Raw genomic sequence first — 23,085 nt, 5'->3', positions numbered from 1 at the left:
TCACCTTAAACCTAACCTCATCCTCGTGCCCTACCATACCTTACCCCTAAACCCCCATTCATTCCTCCCCATCCCCCATCCTCCCCTTCACCTCTGCTGCGTCATCCTCCCTCACTTTACCTTACCTTCTTCAACCTCACCTTCGTAACCCTAACGTCAGACACCTTACGTCTTCTCATCTTACCTTTCGTAACCCTAACCTTCATTGATTCTTCCACAAACTTCATTAGTCTTTGTGCCTTATGCTAACCTCATAACGTGGTAGACCTCCACTTTGTGACCATAACCTCATCTTTCTTTGGAATACCTAATTTTTGTCAACTTAACCTCATCTATCCAACCTCACTTTACCTTACAACATCGTTTTCACCTTAACCTTTATATTTATGTAACCCTAACCTAACCTATCTAACCCTTAACTCACAGTCCCTAACCACCTCCCTTTGTTCCCTATCCTCCACCTTTCGTAGCTACCCCCCCCCCCCTTCGTTATTTACCCCCCACCCCCCCACCCCTCCCTTCTCCTCCCCGTGTGTAGCATACCATCTGTGCTACCGCCAGCCGAAAGGGCATTGACCACGCTTCGATATTTAGCACAGACGCCACAGACAGTACTGGCAGACGGAGCGGCGCCGGGTCGAGTCCATGTGTGAAGTTTTGTATACGCAATTTCTGGTTAACTTATCGTACATTCACCTGTTTATTTTCTTATGTAGTCAGCGTTATGATAGTGTGAGGTCTGTCTGGTTGGTTGAATGTCTGGCTGATTGACTGTCTGATTGGGTGTTTGGTAGGTAGTTGTAGTTGTTTTTGTTATTAGTTTTTTCTCTCTTGACGCTATGATAAAGTAAGATCGTGTCCGGAAGTGTGAATGTTTTCCTGATGGATTAGGTGTTTGGTTGGTTGGTAGGTTGGTTGGTTGGTTGTTGTAGTGGTAGTTGTTGTTGTCTTGGTGTGGTAGTGATGGTGGTGGTAGTGGTGATGATGTGTTTCGGTGGTGGGGATGATGTGTGTATATGGTGATGAGATTTTCCCCACCTTCCATGTTCTGATGTTTGTTTATCTCTCGAGTTGGTAAAATGCTGGGAAAGGAAATGTGTGTGTGTGTGAGAGAGAGAGAGAGAGAGAGAGAGAGAGAGAGAGAGAGAGAGAGGAGGTCTGCGAACGTCCGGCAAAGTCATGCACGAAAGAAAAAGGGGGAATCCGTAAGAGGGAAAAAAAGAAGAAAAAAAGGAACTCGGCAAAGAAAATGGAAAGAAAAATAAGAAAAGCCGTGAGAGGAAGGTGAAGGGGGAGATGAAAAGAGAAATAAAATAACCCAAAAAAAGGAATAAGTTATAAAAGAAGAAGAAAGGAAGGAGAAAGAAAAGTCATGAGAGAAGAAAAAGGGAAAGAAGCCGTGAAGGGGGAAAGATAAACAGATGTGAAGCATTATTATTATTATTATTATTATTATTATTATTATTATTATTATTATTATTATTATTATTGCGACGAAGTATAGCTGGTCCGGAGGGGGTTGATGCCCTGTGCCGTTTGCTTTCTTACCGTAACGTTCACTGCCCTCTCTCTCTCTCTCTCTCTCTCTCTCTCTCTCTCTCTCTCTCTCTCTCTCTCTCTCGCTTTGGCGCGTGACCCAGGGCATAAAGCTGACCAGCTCATTCACACACACACACACACACACACACACACACACACACACCCTCCATAACCCGAGGAGAGGAGAACCAACGCCTGTGAAATTCATGACATGGAAAAGGTTGCGAGTGGGTGGGTGACTCGCTCCTGTTGGCGGGGGAGGAAAAGGGATCGGTCGCGGTGTAGACCTACTACTACTACTTTTACTACTACTGTCATATTGGTAGTAAATTTGCCATTCCTGTTTTCCTGCTCATTTCAGTAAAGTACATTTGAATGATTGTCATTGGAAGTCTAAGCAGATGAGTTATTGCAGAAGTGATTGAAGGATGGAGTCAGGCTGATTGACTGCGTGATGGAGCGAGTGAGCGAATGAATCTGTGCGTTGGTGTGATACGTAGGAGTGAGTGATTGGGCGGCATAAGTGTGTGAGTGACTGACTGTTTGTAGTGTGTGAGTGAGAGTGAGGAGTGTGTCGATCTTGGCCGAGGTTCTGTTGTGCTTGCTCTCTTACTTACGTCACCTTAAATACCGATCGTTTCTTTCAAACCTTGGCCTTGATTGGTGACGTGTGTATTGAATCTTGGCCACACACACACACACACACACACACACCATCTATTTTACTTCAACCACAATACCCACCATCACCATTATCATATCCGCCCCACCCTAATTCTCCTCCTCTTCCTCTTCCTCCTCTTCCTCCTGCTTCTCCTCCTGCTCTCGATTTGGTCATGCCCCGTCCTTCCCCTTTAATAACGCTTCCGCCGCCCTGGGCAAAGAGGCATGGGGGTTTGCACAATTCTGGCGCTGTTTCCAAGGCGCAGACAGAAACCCCGTGGTCACTCCTGCCCTGATCCGATGCCAGTGTGTCGTAATACTGCCCTGTCCCATCCCCTCACCCTGCCCCACTTCCCCGACCCGCTCCTGCCTGCCCTGCTCCGCCCTGCCCTGTTCTCTCTCTACCAACACCCAACACCTTGCTTCCTCTTGCATCCGTGGGTCTTGGGTTTGTTTATGTGCTCTCTCTCTCTCTCTCTCTCTCTCTCTCTCTCTCTCTCTCTCTCTCTCTCTCTCTCTCTCTCTCTCTCTCTCTCTCTCTCTCTCTCTCTCTCTCTCTCGGGTGGATTTACGGAAGAACCCACCGGAACGAGCCATTGTGTACGTATGACATATGAGTCCTACACACACACACACACACACACACACACACACAGACACACACTAGTATGTCACGCTCATTTCCAGCGATGCTAAGCGGTAATTATGTCTTGTTAATAGGATGACTTTACACATTCACGGAGAGTTTTGTAGCATTAACGGCACGATATGATTTCTCTTTTTTTTCTCTCGTTCTTCGCCTCCCTTCTCTCCTCCCCTGCCCTCCCCTCTTACCTCCCTCCTTCGTTCTACTTCAACCCCCTCCCCTCTATATTTAATTTAATGGTGCCTCCGATGCTTACCTGTGAGAACTTGAAAAGAAAGAGGAAGGTAGTGTCATGCACCAAGATGGTAAAAACGTGTATACAGGGTTTTCTCTACATGTGTGTGTGTGTGTGTGTGTGTGTGTGTGTGTGTGTGTGTGTGTGTGTGTGTGTGTGTGTTTCTGAGTTCATATTAATTGGTAGGTTGTCAGTGTCACGTTGCGCAATTGTTGCTTATAATCATGTTGGTGTCAGTGACGGTCATGGTTTTATTATTAGGTTTTCTATTGTCATCCTCGCCTTCGTCCTCGTTATTATAGTTACTACAACTACTATTAGTACTACTACTATTGCTACTGCTATTTCTACTACTGCTACTACTACTACTACTACTACTACTACTACGTATAATGTTTATATTATCACTGATGTGTGTATGTGTGTGTGTCTTGGCCGAGGTCAGAGAGAGAGAGAGAGAGAGAGAGAGAGAGAGAGGGGAGCCGGCTAGGCACGTGACGCCTCGAAGCCTCCACTAACTTGGTTTTACTCCGTCGATAACCGCCCCAGGGTTACGTAGCCTCTCTCTCTCTCTCTCTCTCTCTCTCTCTCTCTCTCTCTCTCTGTGTGTGTGTGTGTGTGTGTGTGTGTGTGGAGTGAATATTATTTACTTATATATTTAAACATACACTCATACGCTTACCGTCGTAAAAGACTTCTTAGGAGCAGAAATCTTGGAATGTCACGAATTTATTTTCTCTGATTACTCTTTGTCGATGTATAATTTATGTTGTTCCCATTATTATTAGTAGTAGTAGTAGTATTACTGTCATTATTATTATTATTATTATTATCGCTATCATTATTATTATTACATGTTTATTGTTCTTCACATTCCCTTTGCATCATGTTTCTTTTGAACTTATATTAGCCACACAGTAGCCTATTTGTTTGGCAAGTGGCGGAGGTATGTAAAGTGCCAGGCAAGGAGACTATATTGAGGCTCTTTGGTGCCAAATTGGTGTTTATTTTTTGTTTTTTTTATTTTTACTCTCTTGGCAGACTTCGTGAGCTTGAGGCGTTTTCCGTGTTTCTTTTTTTGTTTTTCTTTCGTCGTGTTTGTTTACTCTGTTGTGTGTGTGTGTGTGTGTGTGTGTGTGTGTGTGTGTGTGTGTGTGTGTGTGTGTGTTCTCGAAAGGGGAGGGTCGTTTTCCGTTTTTTTCTTCTATAGTATTTGTATTCTATGTTGCGTGTGTGTAATAATAATAGTAATAAAGATACTACTACTACTACTAATAATAATAATCGGATTATTTAATTATTGCAGCTGTTAAGCTGAAAATATACACAATACAATGTTGAAAAAGTACAACATGAAATAGGTATAGGGGGTCTGTGGTTTACATTGTGGGAAAGTCGTGATGAACTAGAAGAGGGGAGGGGGGGGGGGGGGGGGTGAGGTGGTGGAGTGCAGTGCCGCGGTGCGGGAGGAGGCGGTGTTGGTAGGTCAGTTGCTATAGCCCCAGGTCAAACCCCAGGTCAAAAAGGGTCAGGTCGCAGCTGATGGCGGGGGTGCAGGTAACGATAACCTTTGGAACTGCTTTACTGACTGACCTTTTCCCTTCTCCCATTGTTGCAGGAGACGGCCAATCACGTGTACCTGGTGATGGAGGTGAGTCCCTGCAGGTGTCCTTGTCTCTCGTAACACACATACAGATCCATGAGTCACCACCTGCCGCTTCACGTTGTTATAAAGAGTGATGTGAATATGATGTGGTTTATATGTGTTATACTTGGCTATGTTTTGTATGGATTGTTTTCTTTTTCTTTGTGTTATTTCTTTTTCCTGCTTCCTTTTTTGTCTTTCTTACTCTCCTCGTCGTATACTTTTTTATCTTCATTGTCTAGTTTTTTTCTCTTCCTTTCTTTTTTCTGGCTTCGTATTTTTTTTTTCATTTTCATTATCTATGTTATTTCTTTTTCCTTTTTTGTCATCCTTACTTCCTTCGTCGTACCTTTTTTTTTTATTATATCCATCTATCTCAATCTATCTATCTGTCTATCCATCTATCTATCTATCTCAATCTCGTGACAGTCTAGTGACCCAATTCTACCTCTCAACGTTTTTCTCTCTCTCCCTCCATCAGTACTGCAATGGCGGGGATCTCGCGGACTACCTCCAGGGTGAGTAAATAGCGTGTGTCAGTAGCAGCCTTCCCTTTGCCGTCCGTCTTGCGTCCGTTCAATCACGTTCATGTTCACTTTCCCCACGGCCAGGGTGACTCAGGGGGAAGGGCGCCAAGGAACCCGCTCACCCCGCTCCTCTTGCTCGTTCGTGGCGTTTATGTTCCCCCTTGAGGGATTATAGGGTGAGGAGACGACTTAAGGGTGAAGTTCGAGGGTGGCCGTAAGGTGTTCTGTGGTTGTACTTGATTTGTTTTCCTGGAGCGAGGATGTATTGACCTTGGCCTTTTTATTTATTTATTTTTTACTGGACTTCGGTTATCATGTATTATTCCTTTATTCTTTGTCAGTTCGTCCATTATTATAACTTTTTTTCTTCTTTTCGCTTCAATAAACATCCCCGTGTCCTCAGTTTTCACAGTTATCGTCACTTTGTCTGCGTCTATCAAACTTCGTACACTCGGATCACCACACGCGCACAGGGAAAGTAAAAATAAAAAAAGTAAAACAAAAATAAAAAAAATAACGGGGAAAGCTGCCACCCGAGACTTTTTTTTTATGGGTGTGCTGTTTGTGGGATTTTAACTTCGACGTCATGCACATATGAGAACCCAAGACAGGCAGATTTTCTTTGTGCTAACTTTCTCCGACACATTAAGCTTTCCTTTTCTCATTTCTACGTTCAGATCATCATGGTTTCTCTACCCTCTCCTAAACTGACGCTGGGGAACAAATAAAACCCTTCGTCCCGTTATACAGTGTGTATGACCATGACGCAACCTTGACATTATATTTCACGTCGCTTGGTATATGAAGAGCGCTCGTCACCATGGGCTTATCGGTTCGCTATCACCTTGATTACGCTGTCAGTTCAGAAGTGTGCCGCGGCGTTGAGTCATCGTGCTTTGTCTCGGGGGTAGTCACATACAAAGGAAATGAAAGGGAGCAGCTGTTAAACGTGGCACCTGCGTATGCTTAAAATTTCGTGTGGAGATTAGATAATGCATGACCGAGGAAGGTGTATATAGCGAGTAACTAAATCTCAGGGGAATGTTTAAGTCGCCTGGCCTCTTGTAGTCTTCATATATCCATTTGTATTCGTGTATAAGTATATTCATTTACTGTCATTGGCGTTAAGCGGGTTTCTTATCCCTCAGTTATGTATGACACGCCGCGATGATAAATGTGCTAGTCGAATGGTGGGTCTGTGATCATCGTGCGATTCATTAATTTTATGTTTGTTGTTTTGATGGTATATGTGTCTGTGTGAGTTATATCAATGTGATGATAAATAGCAAGTTACACACACAAACAAACAAATTCACACGGAAGTTCTCATCTATTCTGATTTTCTCCTGCAGCCAAGGGAACGCTCAGTGAGGACACCATCAGGTTCTTCCTCCGACAGATGGGTGAGTTTTTTAGTTCTTCTTCTTCTTCTTCTTCTTCTTCTTCTTCTTCTTCTTCTTCTTCTTCTTCTTCTTCTTCTGCTATTATTACAACAACAACAACTACTACTACTACTACTACTACTACTACTACTACTACTACTACTACTACTACTAATGCCGCTGTCACTGTTGCAACATTGCCAGCCTCTGCAGTCGGTCCTTTCATCCACCTTGTCCTTTTATTATTCTTGTTTCAAAGGACGCACAACACTCGAGTCTGGTCGCGTGCCTTGGTACGAGTATACTGCAGCTATTGATCTCGGGGACTCCGTTACCTTTAGACCCTCCTCCTCCAAGAGTGAAAGGCGTGAGGTAGAGTAGGCTCGCAGGGAAGGTGGGGTTCGGGGAACACTTGACCTGCACTGAACTAGAGGAATATTGAGTTTGGGTCAGTGGCAGCATTGATACAACGATGGACCAAACACCTAGCATGGGTTGGTCTTGTTTTGAAGTAGGTGAGATTGGGTTAGGTATGTGCGTGAACACGTATCCAACCCCACCTAACCTGATCTACTCCCAAATCAGGACCATGACCCCGACCTAGCGTTTGATCCATCGTTATGTTCATGATAGGGACCATTGAGTATGAGGGACTACGCATTAGATCAGCAGATATAAAGGACGGAATAGGTGTGAAGAAGCTCTGAAGGTACGAGTAATATAAGTTTTAGGCACAACAAGTTTATGACTTTATTGTCCACATAGAAGAAAAAGTTATTTGAGTATGATGAATTTATGCATTTAGAACGGTAGATATGAAATAAGGAATAAAACCATTAGAGGTACAGGTATCATACAAGGTACAGGAATAGTGATAAGACATTGATAAGAAAAAATGGAGCTATTTGAGTTTGAGGGACTGTATGTACCAGGAACAGTAGATATGAACGAAGGACTAGTAGGGTCAGAGGAACTGGAGGTATGGATAAGATAGATCAGAGGCACAGCAGGCGTTCATGGCAAATTGTTAACAAAGACTTCGTATGTTTACAGCCGAGTCGATGCGGGCGCTGTATGGGAAGGGCATCGTGCATCGAGACCTCAAGCCTCAGAACATCCTCCTGGCACACGCCGGGAAGCCCAACCCACCGCCACACCTAATCACGCTGAAGATCGGTGAGTACCTTGTCCTCCTCCGAGCTCAAGCACCTTTCCTTCTCCTCCTCATTGTCAGACAACTGCGGCAATAGAAAGCCATTGTGGAGGGAAAAAAAGTGCTCGAGCGTTCATGGTTTGACTGGTTATGCGGGCTTCGAAATCTCGCTTCACTTGATGTTTGGCTTCGGTTACTTTCCATTTATAAGCCCCGCGGGAAGGAGTTACGGTGTGTGTAATTCACCACCCCGGCCTGATCACGTGTTGGACTCTTAATCGCCAGCAGGTACCCTCCCGACATGAGCAAGTGCTCTTTATCGTCGATCTATGGGTACTGCCAAGACCTCGCACACCCCATTCCCCTTGTTCAAGAGGGGACAGTAACCACTCCTAGTCAACGGAAAGAATCCGGCCTGAGCGGGCTCGAACCGCCGCCCTGTCAGACCGTGAAACCTGGCAGCGCAGCGCTCTAACTAGTTGCGCCACGGAGTGGTGTGTGTGTGTGTGTGTGTGTGTGTCCAATGTAGGGCGAGGCAGGGAAGTGAAAATTGCTAGTATGCTTAGTTTCGTCATATGTGCTGGTCTCCCAGATCATTGGTGAAAGTTGCCAGTTAGGGATACACGTCAAAATGTTCCGCATAACAAACTTTCGTGCTTGGTCCAGCGAATGTATTTTGCTAATGAACTTTTTCAACGCGTTTTCTCTTTTTTTATTCACTCCTTATTCCGCATTATATTTGCCTTGCAACTTCTGACGTAGCGAAAGGAGTATGCAGTGTCAGCAGGGCGTGGAGACGAGGAAGAGAGAGAGTCGTGGTTGACGTGAGGCAGCAAGCGCCGCGCTGTCTGCGGCGGCCAAACGGGTTCCTGGAGTTACCAACTAATTTTTTTCTACTAGCCTGTTGGCCTGAGATGAGTGTTGCCAGTGCTGCACAACTTTCTTTAGTCGCGAATGATGAAACACAAGTCCAGTGTTGCAAAAGGTTGCTTGAGAATGTTGTATTTTTACGTTTAATTTTAAATGAAGCTCAGCTGTATGCTGTTAGTAACTTTTTACGGTGGCCCCGTGGGAAAGGTCCATTAACCTGTTGTGTAAAAATCTGCGTCAAGGGTGAATGCTGAGGCGGGGGAATGGGGGAGTTTGGGGGTCACTGAGGGGGTTATGATCAAGGTTTCTGGAAGATCAAGCCCCTTTTCCCCGCGATGTATTGTTACTTATGAAGAAAAGAAAAGAAAAAGACTTACTGCGCGTTGTTTTGAGAATCACCGTGTGTAAAGACTAAGATAACGTCCTTCAGAAAGGGACCATGTGTCTGATTATCACGCATGTGTTTGTCAGGATAGCTGACTATTAATATCCAAACCGCCTCAGTATTCGGGTCTCCTCAAACTTGAGCAACATTAAATACTGCATATTTGTCGGGTATTCTAAAGCTCATGTTTTAAGGGAGATCAGGTAGTACATACATACACCTGTAATTTAGCATGTACGAATATATAGCCTATACAGTATGTGATGTCGAACAATTGTTGCAATACCTCTTATCCCCTCTTACGCTACAGCGGACTTTGGATTCGCGAGGTTCCTTCAAGATGGCGTGATGGCCGCAACACTATGCGGTTCCCCAATGTACATGGCGCCCGAGGTGATCATGTCTATTCAGTACGACGCCAAGGCTGACCTGTGGTCTCTTGGTACCATTGTATTCCAGTGTCTCGTGGGCAAGGCGCCCTTCCACGCCCAGACCCCCCAGGCCCTCAAGCAATTCTACGAGAAGAACGCCAATCTTGCCCCAAGGTCAGTTTTCTTATGCCTCCATTGTTTAATTATGTCCCTCGCCGCCGAGAACACCTGATCACACCAAATTTATTTGATCTTCGTGATGTAACACTCCTACAAACATTTTTTTTTTTTTTTTTTTTTTTTTTTTTGTGTGTGTGTGTGTGTAGGTTAGCTGTCACAGTTGTCAGGTGATGGGAAGTTTGATCCATCATTAGTTGTACACTTGTAACCTGAAAACATTATTAATTGTTCTGTTAAATTTTGCTCTTGTGGAAGTGTTTTCATTTATTTTCTTTAACTGGCTGTCATAAAAATCATGCATAATAATGTCTTGTTTCGCCTGATATGTCCATGTTTGGAATATCAGTGGCGCATGTCTTTGTTTTACGATATTTTCTGAATCATCTATGGGTGAATATTTCACCCTAGCCCTTGCAAAAAAACAAGGGTATCAGAACAATCACACCTAGACATTCTTCAGTAATTGGTTGTCCACAGAATACCCTCTGGTACATCACCTGAGTTGGTCGACCTCCTAAATGGACTGTTGAAGAGAAATGCCAAGGATCGGATGGACTTTGAAACTTTCTTCAACCATCCATTCATCCGCATGGGTGATCCCGCACCCCAGAAGCCTGTTGCCTCCACTCCAGCTTCAGCCACAGCCTCCTCCCCACCTGCCACTGCACCCAAAACTGTGGGTCGTGCTGGAGCCTTTGCCCACCCAGCCCAGCCCTCTCCAAGTCCTCCTGCTGGTGAGTGTTCATGTTTCATCTAATTCATCTGTTTGAAAACAACCTTTGTTTGAGAAACTAATATTTTTTTTATTGCTTCAGTATATTGTTAAACTTGTGGGCAGAGTTGATTTTTATGGATTTTTAAAGTTTAGAATGATTGGAATCTGTAATTGGTGGTAATGATTTACTACAGTGAAAGTAAATTCATATGACAGTCATCCTACATACTTCTTTAGGAAAAAGTTTTGCTCATGTAAAGCTGTGACTTACTGTATGATGGTAATGGCATTTTCTTCCTCAGCCAACCTTCCTCCTTCACCTGAAGACTTGAGGATGAGTGTGGAGCAGCGCAGTGGGGGTGGTCCTGAGCTGCCTGCAGCCACTGTCCCCCGGCCCACCCCTGTGCCAAGGGCTTCTAGTGCCCAGCAGCAGGAGGAGGCTGAAGATTTTGTTATGGTGCCTGCACAACTTCCCAATGAACCAGAGCCATCAAGGATCCCTCAAGGGTCAGTGCTATTAAACGTTGGTCATTAGTTTGAAGTGTTTATATGTAGTACAAATATTTTTTCTGACTGATTTTCATTAAAATACAATTCATTTATGTGTTTTCAACTTGCAGGTGGAGTGGTCGCATTTTAGCCAAACAAGGTGGAGGGATTTATCAGAAGAACCCTCCCCAATATGGTCCCCTCACACCTCAGTTGGCCTCCTCCCCTCGGCCATCACACCTACCCGTTCAAGGTAACTTTATCATGTTTGTAAACAGAATAAATCTGTGAAAACTGGGGAAGGTGTTAAAAATTTTCAAGTATTTTCCCAACAGAGGCTCCTCAAATTCTTGTATTTTCCTTTGAAGTTTGTGTCAAAAGTGCAAACTCTCGTTCATGTTTTAGTTTTAGTTAATTCAATAATTTCAACTATTTATGTTGTAGGTGGCAGCAGTGGTAGCACACACTCCAGCAGCAGCAGTGAGTCATGTCGGTCTGGAGAGCCAGTACCAGTGCCTTCCCAGCGAGCCACCTTCCACCAAATGACCTCCTCAGGCTCCTCTGATCAGATTCAACAGCCAGAGTCCCCAAGACATCCACAGGGAGCCTCCCCCATTCGACCTTCCCCTCCACCTCGCTCTCAGCCCATCAACATGCGTCGGGTATCTGACCACAAAGCTCCAGACCTGTCATCCCTCTCCCCACCAGCAGTAAGCACAAGAAGTTGATCACTTATATTCATGTTTGTAAAAATTGATTTTTTTCTTGATCAAATGTCAGGGTTTGGGGCATCAATACTTGACTTGTGTCTGAATATATTCTAAATAATTAACTTGGTTTTGTTTTTAAAATAATTGTATATAGATTTGCTCCAAGTCAGTAATCATGAAAAACAAAAGTTTCATTCAGAAGCAAAGCCACTTAAAATTTGTTGAGCAGATTCAGAACAAATATTATTTATTTATTTATGGAATGGATGATTTTCAGTTATGAAAATCATCAGATATATAATTGATCAAGTCAGTAATTCTGCAGACCAATAGGTATTCTATAACAGAGCTACTTAGTTTTTGGCTTTACAGATTCAGAACACTGGATTATTATTTTTTTACTCAATCACTCCTCACTTGGCAGGTCCAATTCACCATCGGAGACCCTCCCATGGGTGGGCGGCGACGATCCACATCAGGAAGCTCCTACTCCACTACACCCCCCACCAACATTGCCGCCACCACTGTTGCAGGTAAGCTCAATGCTCAACTTCTGTTTCTTGTTTCTGTCCACCCTCAAATTCAAAGCAGCTTGTTGATTAATGCTAGCAACCATTGCTAGTAGTGCTTGCCATTGCACAAAAATTTATTGGTCATTTAAGAATGAAAATCAAGTTGTAAAAGGCTTACACTTTAAAATGTCTGTTTGTTGGACTGCAATGTCTTCATGCACTATATACTGCACATACTCCTTTTACATGATGGCATGCCTTAATTTTTCCATCTGGAGGCACTCAGTCATTACAACTGATAATTGAATATTATTTGATTACAACAAAGTGGGCATGAATAATTTGTTCTAAAAATTCATTAAGTGTTTGAGAGGCTTATGAAGATAAGTTGGTGTGAACTTTACTTGATTTAAAGTATTGATTTTGCAACTTTTATGGTATTGTATATACTGTGTGTGTCATTGTCCTAATGTAGCATTATATGAACCTTAAAGCTTTACCTTTGTGGTGTAGGGGACTCCTGGTAATTGTGCTATTGTTACTGTGCTTCAGGCAACACCCCAAGCGGCCGCCTCACCCCCAGCAACTCCCCCCTCCGTCAGTCTGGCCGCCGTACTCCCCCTTTCTTGCCCCCTCAGCTATTCTCTGCCCCTCCTATGCTGCCCCCTATCCTGGGCTCTCCCACTAAGCTAGGGTTGGGAGGTCAGGACAACCCTGCTGGAGACATCTGTGGTAATACGACCAACCTGCCTCTGGCCCACCGTGCCATCACTCTCCCTGAGATGACCTCTGTCTCCCGTGACCTCACGATGGGTCAGTGTCCCTGTGTGGTGTTGTTTTGTCTCGTCACTGTTGATGGGCCCAAATTAATGATACTAAGCTTTTTTTGTGGTTTGAGGCATTATTAATGTTTTTTTCTAAGAGCTTACATTGCTGTAATTGTTGGGACTTTGAGATTTGACCGTAACCCTCGCTTTTTCATCTCACCAGGAAGTGCCCAAGACATGAGTGTGGAAAGTGCCAGCTTGCAACGGTCCCGGACAGAGTCACATTTGCTAGAGTGGCAGCATGCACACCATGCCACCAGCCCTCCTCATGGTGCCAGACAGCTGGTGCAGTATGGCCAGTCTGCACCACCTTCTTTCCTCTTCCAGGGTGGTGGCCATACAGAGGGTCATGACACAGTAGCTTTCTATGCACCTCCTCTCCACCAAGAGACTTTAATGGAGGTATTAATGGCTTGGTTTCATGTACTTTAACACAAAATTAGGATGTTTGATAACCTGATCTTTGTATATAAAAAAATAAAATGGATTCAATGTGATACATCATACTTCAGAAACTTTTTTATGTACTGATGTATGTTCCTGCTTAATGATTATAATTTCTACATGTGTCTTGGGTACATCTAAGATAGTTGAGTGATTTTATTTTTTTGAGAAGCTGGATTTGTCAGCACTAATGAGAAACATAAGACATTTCTGCTGTCATTAGTGATATAACAAGTTTGACTTTAAAAAAAAAAAAAAATCAGGTTAGATCAGTGATGCATATATCCATTGTTGCTGCAAAACATGATCTGAAAAAATTATCAACCAATTTTTTTTGCTTCTCAGAAAGAGCACAACGAAACCCTGGCCAAGCTCAACTTTGTGTTGGCGCTGGTGGACTGCATCCTGGAGCTGGCCCGCTCACGGTCAGCCCCCATCACAGCCCTCACCCAGAACACTACCATGAGGGAATCTGTGTCTGCAGGTCAGCTCAGTTTCATTATTGCACTGCACAGATCAAGAAACCTATCAAAGTAGATTAGAATTTATATATTTGTCTGTTCTAGTATTTGTACTTTGGAACTTCCTCTGTAAGGTGGCCTTGGTTTGAGAGCTTCCTCTCCCAAAGTATATATTTTGAGTTAGCATACCCAAAGTTGAACACCTTCTTTTTCTCTTAAACTGTAAACCTCTTTTCTATTATTTTGGAGGTCTTATTTTCTTCCTCACCTCATATTGCCTATCTACACCATCATGGGTATCCCACTCTCCACTGTGCTTTACGGGTATGAAAGTACCTCATTGTGTTGCCTCTTATTTGCATATTGTCAACTTTTTATTACTTGTTTTATAATTATCAGCTGCACAAGGAAAACAGGTAAAGATACGATGTTGTTTGATAGGAAGAAAGTATACGAGATTTATCATGTAACTTCTGAAACTTACAAAGGAACAGCCAGTATCATTTTATTACAGCTGTAGAACTATAAATTAAAGGGTTTCAGAACCTAAGGTCAGTCAGTAGACATCCTACTAGAAAGTTCTTTACCTGCTGCTACAGGTTCTCCCCGTGAGTCTGAAACCTCCCCTGTGGCAGCCCCCCCACCAGAGTGGCAGAGAAGAGCAGAGCAGTTGGTGTTGTACATGAGGGCCCTTCAGCTGCTCAACTCAGCCCTTACTCTTGCCAAGCATGAGAAATCAACAAGTCGGCTGCAGCCTTCCAATGCAGTGAAGAATGGTGAGTAACCTTATGTAGAAGTAGGCTAGATTTAAAGGCCAGGGAAATATATATGTGCACATTGAAGTCAACTGGGTTTATTGAATACCAGAAGTAGCATATTATGTATTCTTGGATAGAGTTAGAATGGGGTGAAATCCAGAATGGATAGATATATAGAGGAGAGAAAGTTGCAATATTTGTAATCCCAAATTTAATGCACATGTATGAAACCATTCTTTGCTTAGTCTAAGGCAGATGTTCTTAAAGTAGTGCCTCAATACCCCCAGGGGGTGTCGAAACTGGTTCTTGGGGGTATCCAAAGAGGCATCCTGAAAATATTCCATAGCCCATTGAGCGGATAAATGGCAAATGGAGTTTAATGTAGGGAAGTGCAGTATTCTGAGTGTAGGTAGGAACAACCCCTCACATAACTGTTGCTTAAATGACACTCATAAGCAGGTCTGGGTGCGAGAGGGACTTAGGGGTCTTAGTGAGCTCTGATCTCCGTCCAAGGGCACAATGCATTCAAGCTAGAAATCAAGCAAATAGGGTACTGGGATTTATTTCAAGGAACGTAAGCAACAGAAGCGCTGAAGTCTTCCTCAAACTATATCTAGCATTAGTTAGACCTCATCTTGACTATGCGGTTCAGTTCTGGTCACCTTACTATAGAATGGATATCAAAATGTTAGAATCGGTGCAGAGGAGGATGACTAAGATGATTCAGGGGTTGAGAAACTTGCCATACGAGGAAAGACTCAAACAGTTAAACTTGCATTCTCTAGAAAGGTGAAGGGTGCGTGGAGACATGATCGAGGTTTACAGATGAATGAAGGGCTTTAATAAGGAGGATATTCATAAGGTTTTGTTGATAAGAGAACCGGGTAGGACACGAAGTAATGGGTTTAAACTGGATAAATTCAGATTCAACAGGGACATAGGCAAAAATTGGTTTTCTAACAGAGTGGCGGATGAGTGGAATAGGCTTAGCAGTCACGTGGTGAGTGCCAATACAATTGTCACATTAAAAAATAGATTAGATAAATTCATGGACAGCGATATTAGGTGGGGTAAGATACACGGGAGCTTAGGTTCAAAGGAGCTGCCTTGTACAGGCCTACCGGCCTCTTTCGGACTCCTACGTTCTTATGTTCATAGAATTTAGCTGTTAGTTCATAGCTGTCCTGTTTTCTCTTTTTATAAGAAATTAAAAGTTAAAAGGGGGAGTAGTTGGCTAATATTGGAGAGGGGGTATCAAGTTGACTTGGAGTTGAACTTTGGGGTATCAGGGCTGAAAAACTTAAAGAACCACTGGTCTAAGGAGACTCTTTAGAGAGATGTCAGAAGTTTTACGGAAGCATGGAAATGCATGTTATAAGTAAGAATGAAGTTATGCTAATGATAAAGAAGTGAAAAACCAGAGATGAATGGTGATTTGTATAAAGTAGTGGAGGACTTTGAGTATAAGTGTCATGTGGAAATAGAAGTGGATGTGCTGGTGAAACATTGCACAAAATAGGAGAGTATACCTGGATGTATGGAAGCTTCTGATGAATGAAAGTGAGTCTCTGTCAAAGGTTTCTAGTGACAGCCATCCTCTAAGTACTTGCTACATGATTGGGAAGCTCATGGAAGATCTGTGGAGATGAAACATCTAAAAAAATTCTTCATAGTAAGTATAATGTACATTGTGGGAAATAAGGAAGTGAGCTAGAGGTTTGGGAATGTAGAATCTTCTTGACATTGAATAGAGCAGATTGTACTGAGATCCTGTGGCCAAACTGATTTAATGAAAAATACTTCAGATTTGTGAAAAAATGTAGTTTTATTAGTGTTGAGGAAAATAGGTTGAGGCACCTATAAAGAAACAGCTATAAATGGGGAAATATCAATGCCAGTTCTCTAAAGAGATGTATTAATATAACCAGATTGTACTAGGCAGAACAATTCTTTCTATTTATCTCTGCATTCTTCAGTGTATTACTGGTTCACATTCATTGAAACTGTGTTTTCCAACAGTGGTTGGTGTATTGAATGAGAGGTTCCGGCAGGCGCTGAATGTATGTAAAGATCTTAGCAGCGCTGGACCAGTTTCTGCAATTGACTCAAAAACTTCGACTATTACTGCAGACAGATTGATATATAACTATGCTATTGAAATGGTAAGTAATGTGAAAACTCCTCACCACTTAAAAATAAATATATTTTGTGTAAAGAACAATAAATCTGCAGTCATCTTTTTTTCATTGTAGAGGCAATATTTCTTGTGCTTTATTAGTTTATTCATTATCTTGAAATATACTTATTTGTCAATAGCTCAAATATTCCTTTTGAAATACCAATGGGATGTTTTTTTTCTGAAGCTCTCTTCGAGCAAGATAGCATGTTTCATTATTCATCCTCCAAATATTCCTGCATTTTTTAATACATTGAACTAGTGATCTTCTACTTACCCCGTCCTCTCTTATAGGACTTGTATACTGTAGTAGTGTAGATAACACCAATAGCATGACCTTCCTTCTGTCATAAAATAAGTACTTAAGAGGTTGCAGATTCTATTGTATAAATAATTGGACATTTCTGTCATCAGAATCATCCTTCATGAACATCTATGTTTTTCTTTCAGCCACAAACTGACATCCATTAATTTTCCAGTCATTTCATCTGTTTTAGTTAAAGCAGCGTTAACAAATGTCCTTCCTCTTCAGTGTCAGAGTGCAGCCCTTGATGAGCTCTTTGGCAAGCCTGAGGAGTGTTTCAGAAGGTACCAGACAGCCCAGATCCTCCTCCATGCTCTGGCCCAGCAGGTGGCCCATGACTCTGACCGCTCCTTATTGACACGCTACAAGCAAGCCGTTGAGAGGCGGCTCTTCCTCCTCCATGAGCAAGGGATTGTTCATGCTTACAACACCAACGAGGCGTAAAAGATGGTGCTACAACACACTGATGACTCATGCACTTGTTACAGTGGTTCAGGTGATACTGAGAGCCATCACAAACTAAGGACTCCACCTTGAATTTGTCAAGACACTGTGAAGACTTGTGACCATCAGTGTGACAGTATCCCCTTTAGATTTATTTACATCGGTGTGATAATGCCTCGTGAGATAAGAGCCCTGAGTGCTGATTACAGGGTACATTTTCAGTTGAATATTTAAATTATTAAAATTTGTCTTGTTTCAAGAGTATATTTAAAACAGCATCAGTGTGCAAAGTATTTTCATGATAGCCTTTGCTAGGCTTGACACGATTGGAAATATAGCTGTACATTGCTGTGTGAAATCCAGATAAGGAGAGGATGAGTGAAAGCTGAATTTATTAGCATTAAGAGACAATATTGAAAGTGTTTTCATGAAACGCTGAACTCGGAATAATTTTCCAGGATGGAAACAAGTTCTAAACGACAAATAGCAGCTATTTAAGTAGCTCTCTATGATTTGTGATCGAGGACAATACATGAAGATACAGTATATTATTTGTGAGGCCAGTCAGTGTATTTGTATATTTAAAGACAATGCTTCCCAGTGTAACTTGATCTTCAGTCAGTCTCATGTAATGGTCATTTACATAATGTCCCCCTGACTTGCTGGTAAGAAAGTTATTTGTGAACATAACCATACACATATATCACATATGGTACTGAGCCATGTAAATTAGCAATGTTGTATGTGCTTCATATTATATACATACATGTACTTGACTACCACTCAAGCAAAGTTCTGGTCATAATATAAATTACCTGTATATATGTATGTGTGTGTGCACATATGGTTAAAACAGGTAACCTCTGAATAAGTACTCCAGATGTGCATGTTGGATGAAAGTTGAGGTACACAGCTGGACAGAATCATTCCCAAAAGTCTGTGTGAGAGAGAGAGAGAGAGAGAGAGAGAGAGAGAGAGAGAGAGAGAGAGAGAGAGAAAGCTATATTTTCTTTTCCAGCAGGTGCATATTTCAAGTATCGTGTGGATGGATGAGCGCTTCATGCAAGAGGATGATTCATTTGCCTTATTTTATCTGATAAATGTAAACTTTAATAATGCTAGCCACCATATGGGGCAATGCTAATGCCTTAGTTTTTCTCAAGAGATCTAATAGGATATATGCGTATTGTATAGCAATGAGGCAGAGGTGTTGTATTTCCATGATGGATGCAAACTAGATACTAACAAATTATAGTTAGTGTAGCATAGCTCCTTAGGTGTCCCTGTGCAGAAATCTCAACCCAGCTGTTATGAGTTTATCTGATGCAAAGCTAAAGAAAGTGCTGAACACACTTCAGAACTGTAAAGAAAAAGGCTTTCTTAATGATGCATCAGGGGAATATACATAACAGGGAGAAAAAAGAATCAGAAGCAGGGATGTGAGTGGACAGAGGTGTCACTGGGTTGCTTTCTCACTCATGATGCTGTGCTCACTTTCCTTGATCCTTTTTATATGTTGCTACTTTTGATATTCTGTTTAGTGGACTGAACATTTTTACAATAGGTTATGCTAACTCTTCAGTGATATCTGAGTATTTGCAGTGTGTACATCAGGATTGATGCGCCTCATGCTGATGGTGCTGCACATGTCAGTTGAGTTAGTCAATATGGGTCACAGAGTAGGCCATTTCAGCACTAGCTTCTTGCAGGCATCATCCTAAGAGTCTGTATGGTACATTGAAATGGAGGTCTTTACGTTGAATATGAATGCATTCATTTCTATATATTATGCCTTGTTTAGCTTTGGAATCCTTTATGTGACTGCATTTTTTTAGCTGACGTTACAGTTGCCTACGGATATGGATTATTTCCTTCTTTCAGATCTACATACAATTACTCAGGAAAAAAAAATGTAGCTTAAGATTCAATTGCCACAAAGTTTTAGTTAAGTAATAGTGTAAATATGAGTGTGTCTGCGTGCGTTAGTGATTTATCTCTATACATATTTGAGTTTTGTATGTTTCATAAGCTTCAATCTCATTTATGCATTTTTATTCACAGTTGAAGCATTTGTATCTGAAATATGTACTTAGCCTTTACATTCATTGGAGTGGAGTTCCCCATTACATTTTAGAAAGATAAACAAATGTGATTTAACACTAGCTAGTGTGATCACTTCATTGTGATAATGGAGCTGGGAACCTGGGCAGTATGACTACCACTACCACCACTCAAGGTGAAGCTTCAGCTGAGGTCCTGAGTCAGTGTGACCATTAAATGTTTTGATGATGCAGCTGGGACCAAGTTATTGTGCTGACCACTTAGGATGATATTGTGTTGATACTGGATAACTTCATCTGCTTGAATTACCACAGCAAGATGAAATAGATAAATTGTAAATCATATTTCAGTGGCTCTTGGCAAGTAATTTTTTCCAGTGTGATGATAATGAATGTCGAATGGAGGATTTCAGTCAAGAGAGCTGCATTGCTATCCATTGTTGATATTGGTTCTGAAAACCAGCATTAAATAACATGATTTAAGCATCACCTCTTGCCTGTTGTGACTTAAAAATGCTGTTGTATCCTTATTTTCTTCATGATACCATGAAAAAAAGTGATGTGAAGTTATGGCAGACAACATAATATTGTGCAGTGATTCACAATGATGATGAAGTACAGTGGTCTTCAGTTAACATGTGGATAGTCATAAAACATGGTTCTAGTCTTGCCTTACAGCATAACTTTATAGAAAGAAATTTTGTTACTGGTTCTGCAGTTTCAAAACAAAGTTTGTAGCACATTGATCCTTTGATTGAAAGTACACTGCATCAATAGCCAGTGTGCAGGAAACCTTTTTTGTTGTGGCCTCATGTAAGCTTTTCCTGGCTCCCCAGGTTCCCAAGGCTTTGAAATCATTTTCATTTTTCTTTCAAGTTTGTCTTCTAGTCGAATACCTTTTATGTGGGCATTGTAGGCAGTGTCCAAGATCTCGTGGCTGGCAGGTCTACTGTCACAATATGTACTTTGTATTTTTATTATTATTATTATTATTATTATTATTATTATTATTATTATTATTATTATTATTATTATTATTATTATTATCATTGTCATTACTTTATTATTACTGTTATTGTTGCTTAATTTTATTATTATTAGTTTCCTGATGCAGACCTGAGCTCTTGTGATTAGGAAGCAGAAACCTTTGAGGGCAAGAATCACCCCCATGACTATACTAAGTGGCAGTGACCCACCCCCAACCACAGCATCTGTGATCTTTTTGTTCTGTTAGTGAGATTTTTTTACATAACATTTAATTATTGTAAGAGTTGTCAAAGCAAACTATGGTTTGTACAGGAGGTGTATAATTATAGTTACAGTGCTGCTACTTTGGCCTTTTGTTTTCACACATGATGAACCCCCTACTGTTGAGGCACTGGCCTCGGAAGACAGGCACACCACAGTATTAAGGACCTTGTAGTTAGGCCAACTGTAAGATTTGTTAGGATAATAAACTGGATTTTTTTCCTTTTATTAAATGGCATATGTAGATAAGTATGCATAATAGTAAAAACACTTAGTTAAATTTCCTAACGTTTATAAAGAAAAGCTGTCATTGGCTGGGTGAATGTGGGCGGTGCCTTGATGTGGCTACTAGTCGTGGTGAGCACTGGCTGGCTCATATTATCTACTCTTGCAACTAGTACAACGCCCTCCAGGGGCTGTCATTTTATATTCTTACCATAAACATAATAGAGAAAAATCAAATAAAATTAAAGCCAAACACTGTAATTTAGATTTTTCCTCCATATGCATCTACAAAGATTCCTGTAAAAGTCCAGACTTGCATCAGTCTTATGGCCTTCTTCAGAATTTTTTTTTTTTTACAATTTTTTTAACTTTTTGTTTTATATTATTTGATATATAGCATGTTTCTTTCTTGAAGTCTTATTTATTAGAAATTTCTACTATTTAATTATTCATTAAGTTGAGCTACATTTGTTAATTGCCTAGATTTAGTAGATAAGCTGACCTACCAGTGTGAATAACTGTGCTTAGCTCAAGATATCCAGTCTACTGTCTGCTTATTACTACTCGTATTCAGACACTTTACAGACACTATGTGCCTGAAGTTGCTTCTTGATTGTATTTTTTGTATATTACAAAAACTTATACTCTCACATGGCAGCATCATATAATAATTTAGCAGAGGGCAACAGCTTCCTTGATGCCATTTGGACATATCCCGTCTGAATGCAGATCTGGGTACTATTTTTTTAACAATATTCTGTGGCTAGATTATCTTGCTGCATTCTTTGGTAGTGAATATTTTGCTAGGTATATTTATTATAGGCTGTAGATATACCTGCTTCAAGTGAGGCTTACTATTCACTTGAGTACAGTGATACCTGAAAATAAACTATAATGTAAGGGAATTCATTAATAAGATATGCTCAAGCAAACATGTACATAGCTGCATGTATGAAGATAACGCAACCATTCCTAGTAAATAAATGTTTCGTCAATGCTAGACAATATTATTAAAGCTATGGCCTCTTGCTTAGATAGTGTATGACAGTAATTTCAAGATACGATCTTCTTTTGTGTGCTGAAACATAAGTTTCCGATTAACTCAGAGATCAACACGCTCGGGTTTAATCAATCATTTTTCATTTGCCATGAACCTGGGGACTGGAAATACAGTATTTCTGTTTATGTGAGGAAAGGAGGTCAAGCTTTTAAAAAGACTGTCTTTGAACATAATTGCTATGAGATGATCGTAATTCGTTTTGTGCTCTACACATAATAACAAATTTTTAGAGATGGTTATGATATAGTCCATGACTGCTTTTTATTCTATATGTCTGATCTAACAGGACCCCAAAAATGCAGCGATCTTTGTCAGTGATTTCAATTCACATCATCAGTAGCAGCTTGGTTCTCTTAGGTCGTGCAGCTCCTGACTTTTCAAATATTTCTTGCTTCTCTCAGCTTGCCTCCAGACTGCCTCAGCAAGTAGGCAACTGTCTTTATTTTTTATGATGAACCTGTTCTGACCTGATCAACACCTCATTTAAGGTTCCCACTTTTTTCCGATCATAGCTCAATACATCTTGGAAAAATAAAGAAAATTACTTCTTAACAATTCAAAGGCATTGTTGCTCACATCCAATCAATTGGAAATCTATTAAGAAAAACATTTTAATATCTGCTGGACCTCCATTTTCCATATATAGTTATAATTTGTTGCCTCCCTGAATAGTCAGATAACTTTGATAATCAAGCAGTGTTCCATTTAAAGTGGTTCTGATTGGTCGATCTAGACTTGCTCTGCTAAAACACGAGATCAGACACAATTATTATTCCCGGATTTCCTCATATTTTGGCTGCAAGCTGCCCAACAGTTCCCTATCAATCAGACTCTTTTTTTATCTCTAGACTCACATCACGCGCCCATACTGAGTTCCATCGAGCTACTCGAGGCAGTAACTGGACCCTTAGGTTTGTTGTAGAAAAATAGTATTGACAGTGTGGTCAGCGGCGTTGTACTTGTAAAGGTATAATGCATTTCGCTAAAAATCTTATATTACATCATATCCATTGGCGAAATGTAGTAATAAATCCATGACTTGTAAAATAATTAACA

The 23,085-nt window shown here is 41.3% G+C and overlaps 1 protein-coding gene across 2 annotated transcripts in view; it reads left to right on the top strand.

The window, feature by feature from the left end:
* Nucleotides 1–21,222, top strand: part of LOC126998882 (serine/threonine-protein kinase unc-51-like) — a 108,422-nt gene extending 87,200 nt beyond the window's left edge. The window contains exons 4-19 of one of the 2 annotated variants that reach the window (XM_050861074.1): nt 4,702–4,734; nt 5,210–5,246; nt 6,608–6,658; nt 7,691–7,813; nt 9,356–9,590; nt 10,074–10,330; nt 10,614–10,818; nt 10,932–11,053; nt 11,245–11,510; nt 11,935–12,043; nt 12,575–12,835; nt 13,013–13,251; nt 13,639–13,777; nt 14,354–14,530; nt 16,532–16,674; nt 17,221–21,222. In XM_050861074.1, the coding sequence (XP_050717031.1) occupies nt 4,702–4,734; nt 5,210–5,246; nt 6,608–6,658; nt 7,691–7,813; nt 9,356–9,590; nt 10,074–10,330; nt 10,614–10,818; nt 10,932–11,053; nt 11,245–11,510; nt 11,935–12,043; nt 12,575–12,835; nt 13,013–13,251; nt 13,639–13,777; nt 14,354–14,530; nt 16,532–16,674; nt 17,221–17,436 (2,613 nt within the window). In that variant the 3' untranslated portion in view covers nt 17,437–21,222. The remainder of the gene's footprint in view (nt 1–4,701; nt 4,735–5,209; nt 5,247–6,607; nt 6,659–7,690; nt 7,814–9,355; nt 9,591–10,073; nt 10,331–10,613; nt 10,819–10,931; nt 11,054–11,244; nt 11,511–11,934; nt 12,044–12,574; nt 12,836–13,012; nt 13,252–13,638; nt 13,778–14,353; nt 14,531–16,531; nt 16,675–17,220) is intronic. The other variant, XM_050861075.1, reaches the window with a different exon arrangement.
* Nucleotides 21,223–23,085: the final 1,863 nt, after the last annotated feature.

Source organism: Eriocheir sinensis, chromosome 15, assembly GCF_024679095.1.
Source record: "Eriocheir sinensis breed Jianghai 21 chromosome 15, ASM2467909v1, whole genome shotgun sequence".
NCBI lineage: Eukaryota > Metazoa > Arthropoda > Malacostraca > Decapoda > Varunidae > Eriocheir > Eriocheir sinensis.
Note: the sequence above shows the minus strand (reverse complement) of the source record. Positions and strands in the feature narration are given on the sequence as shown.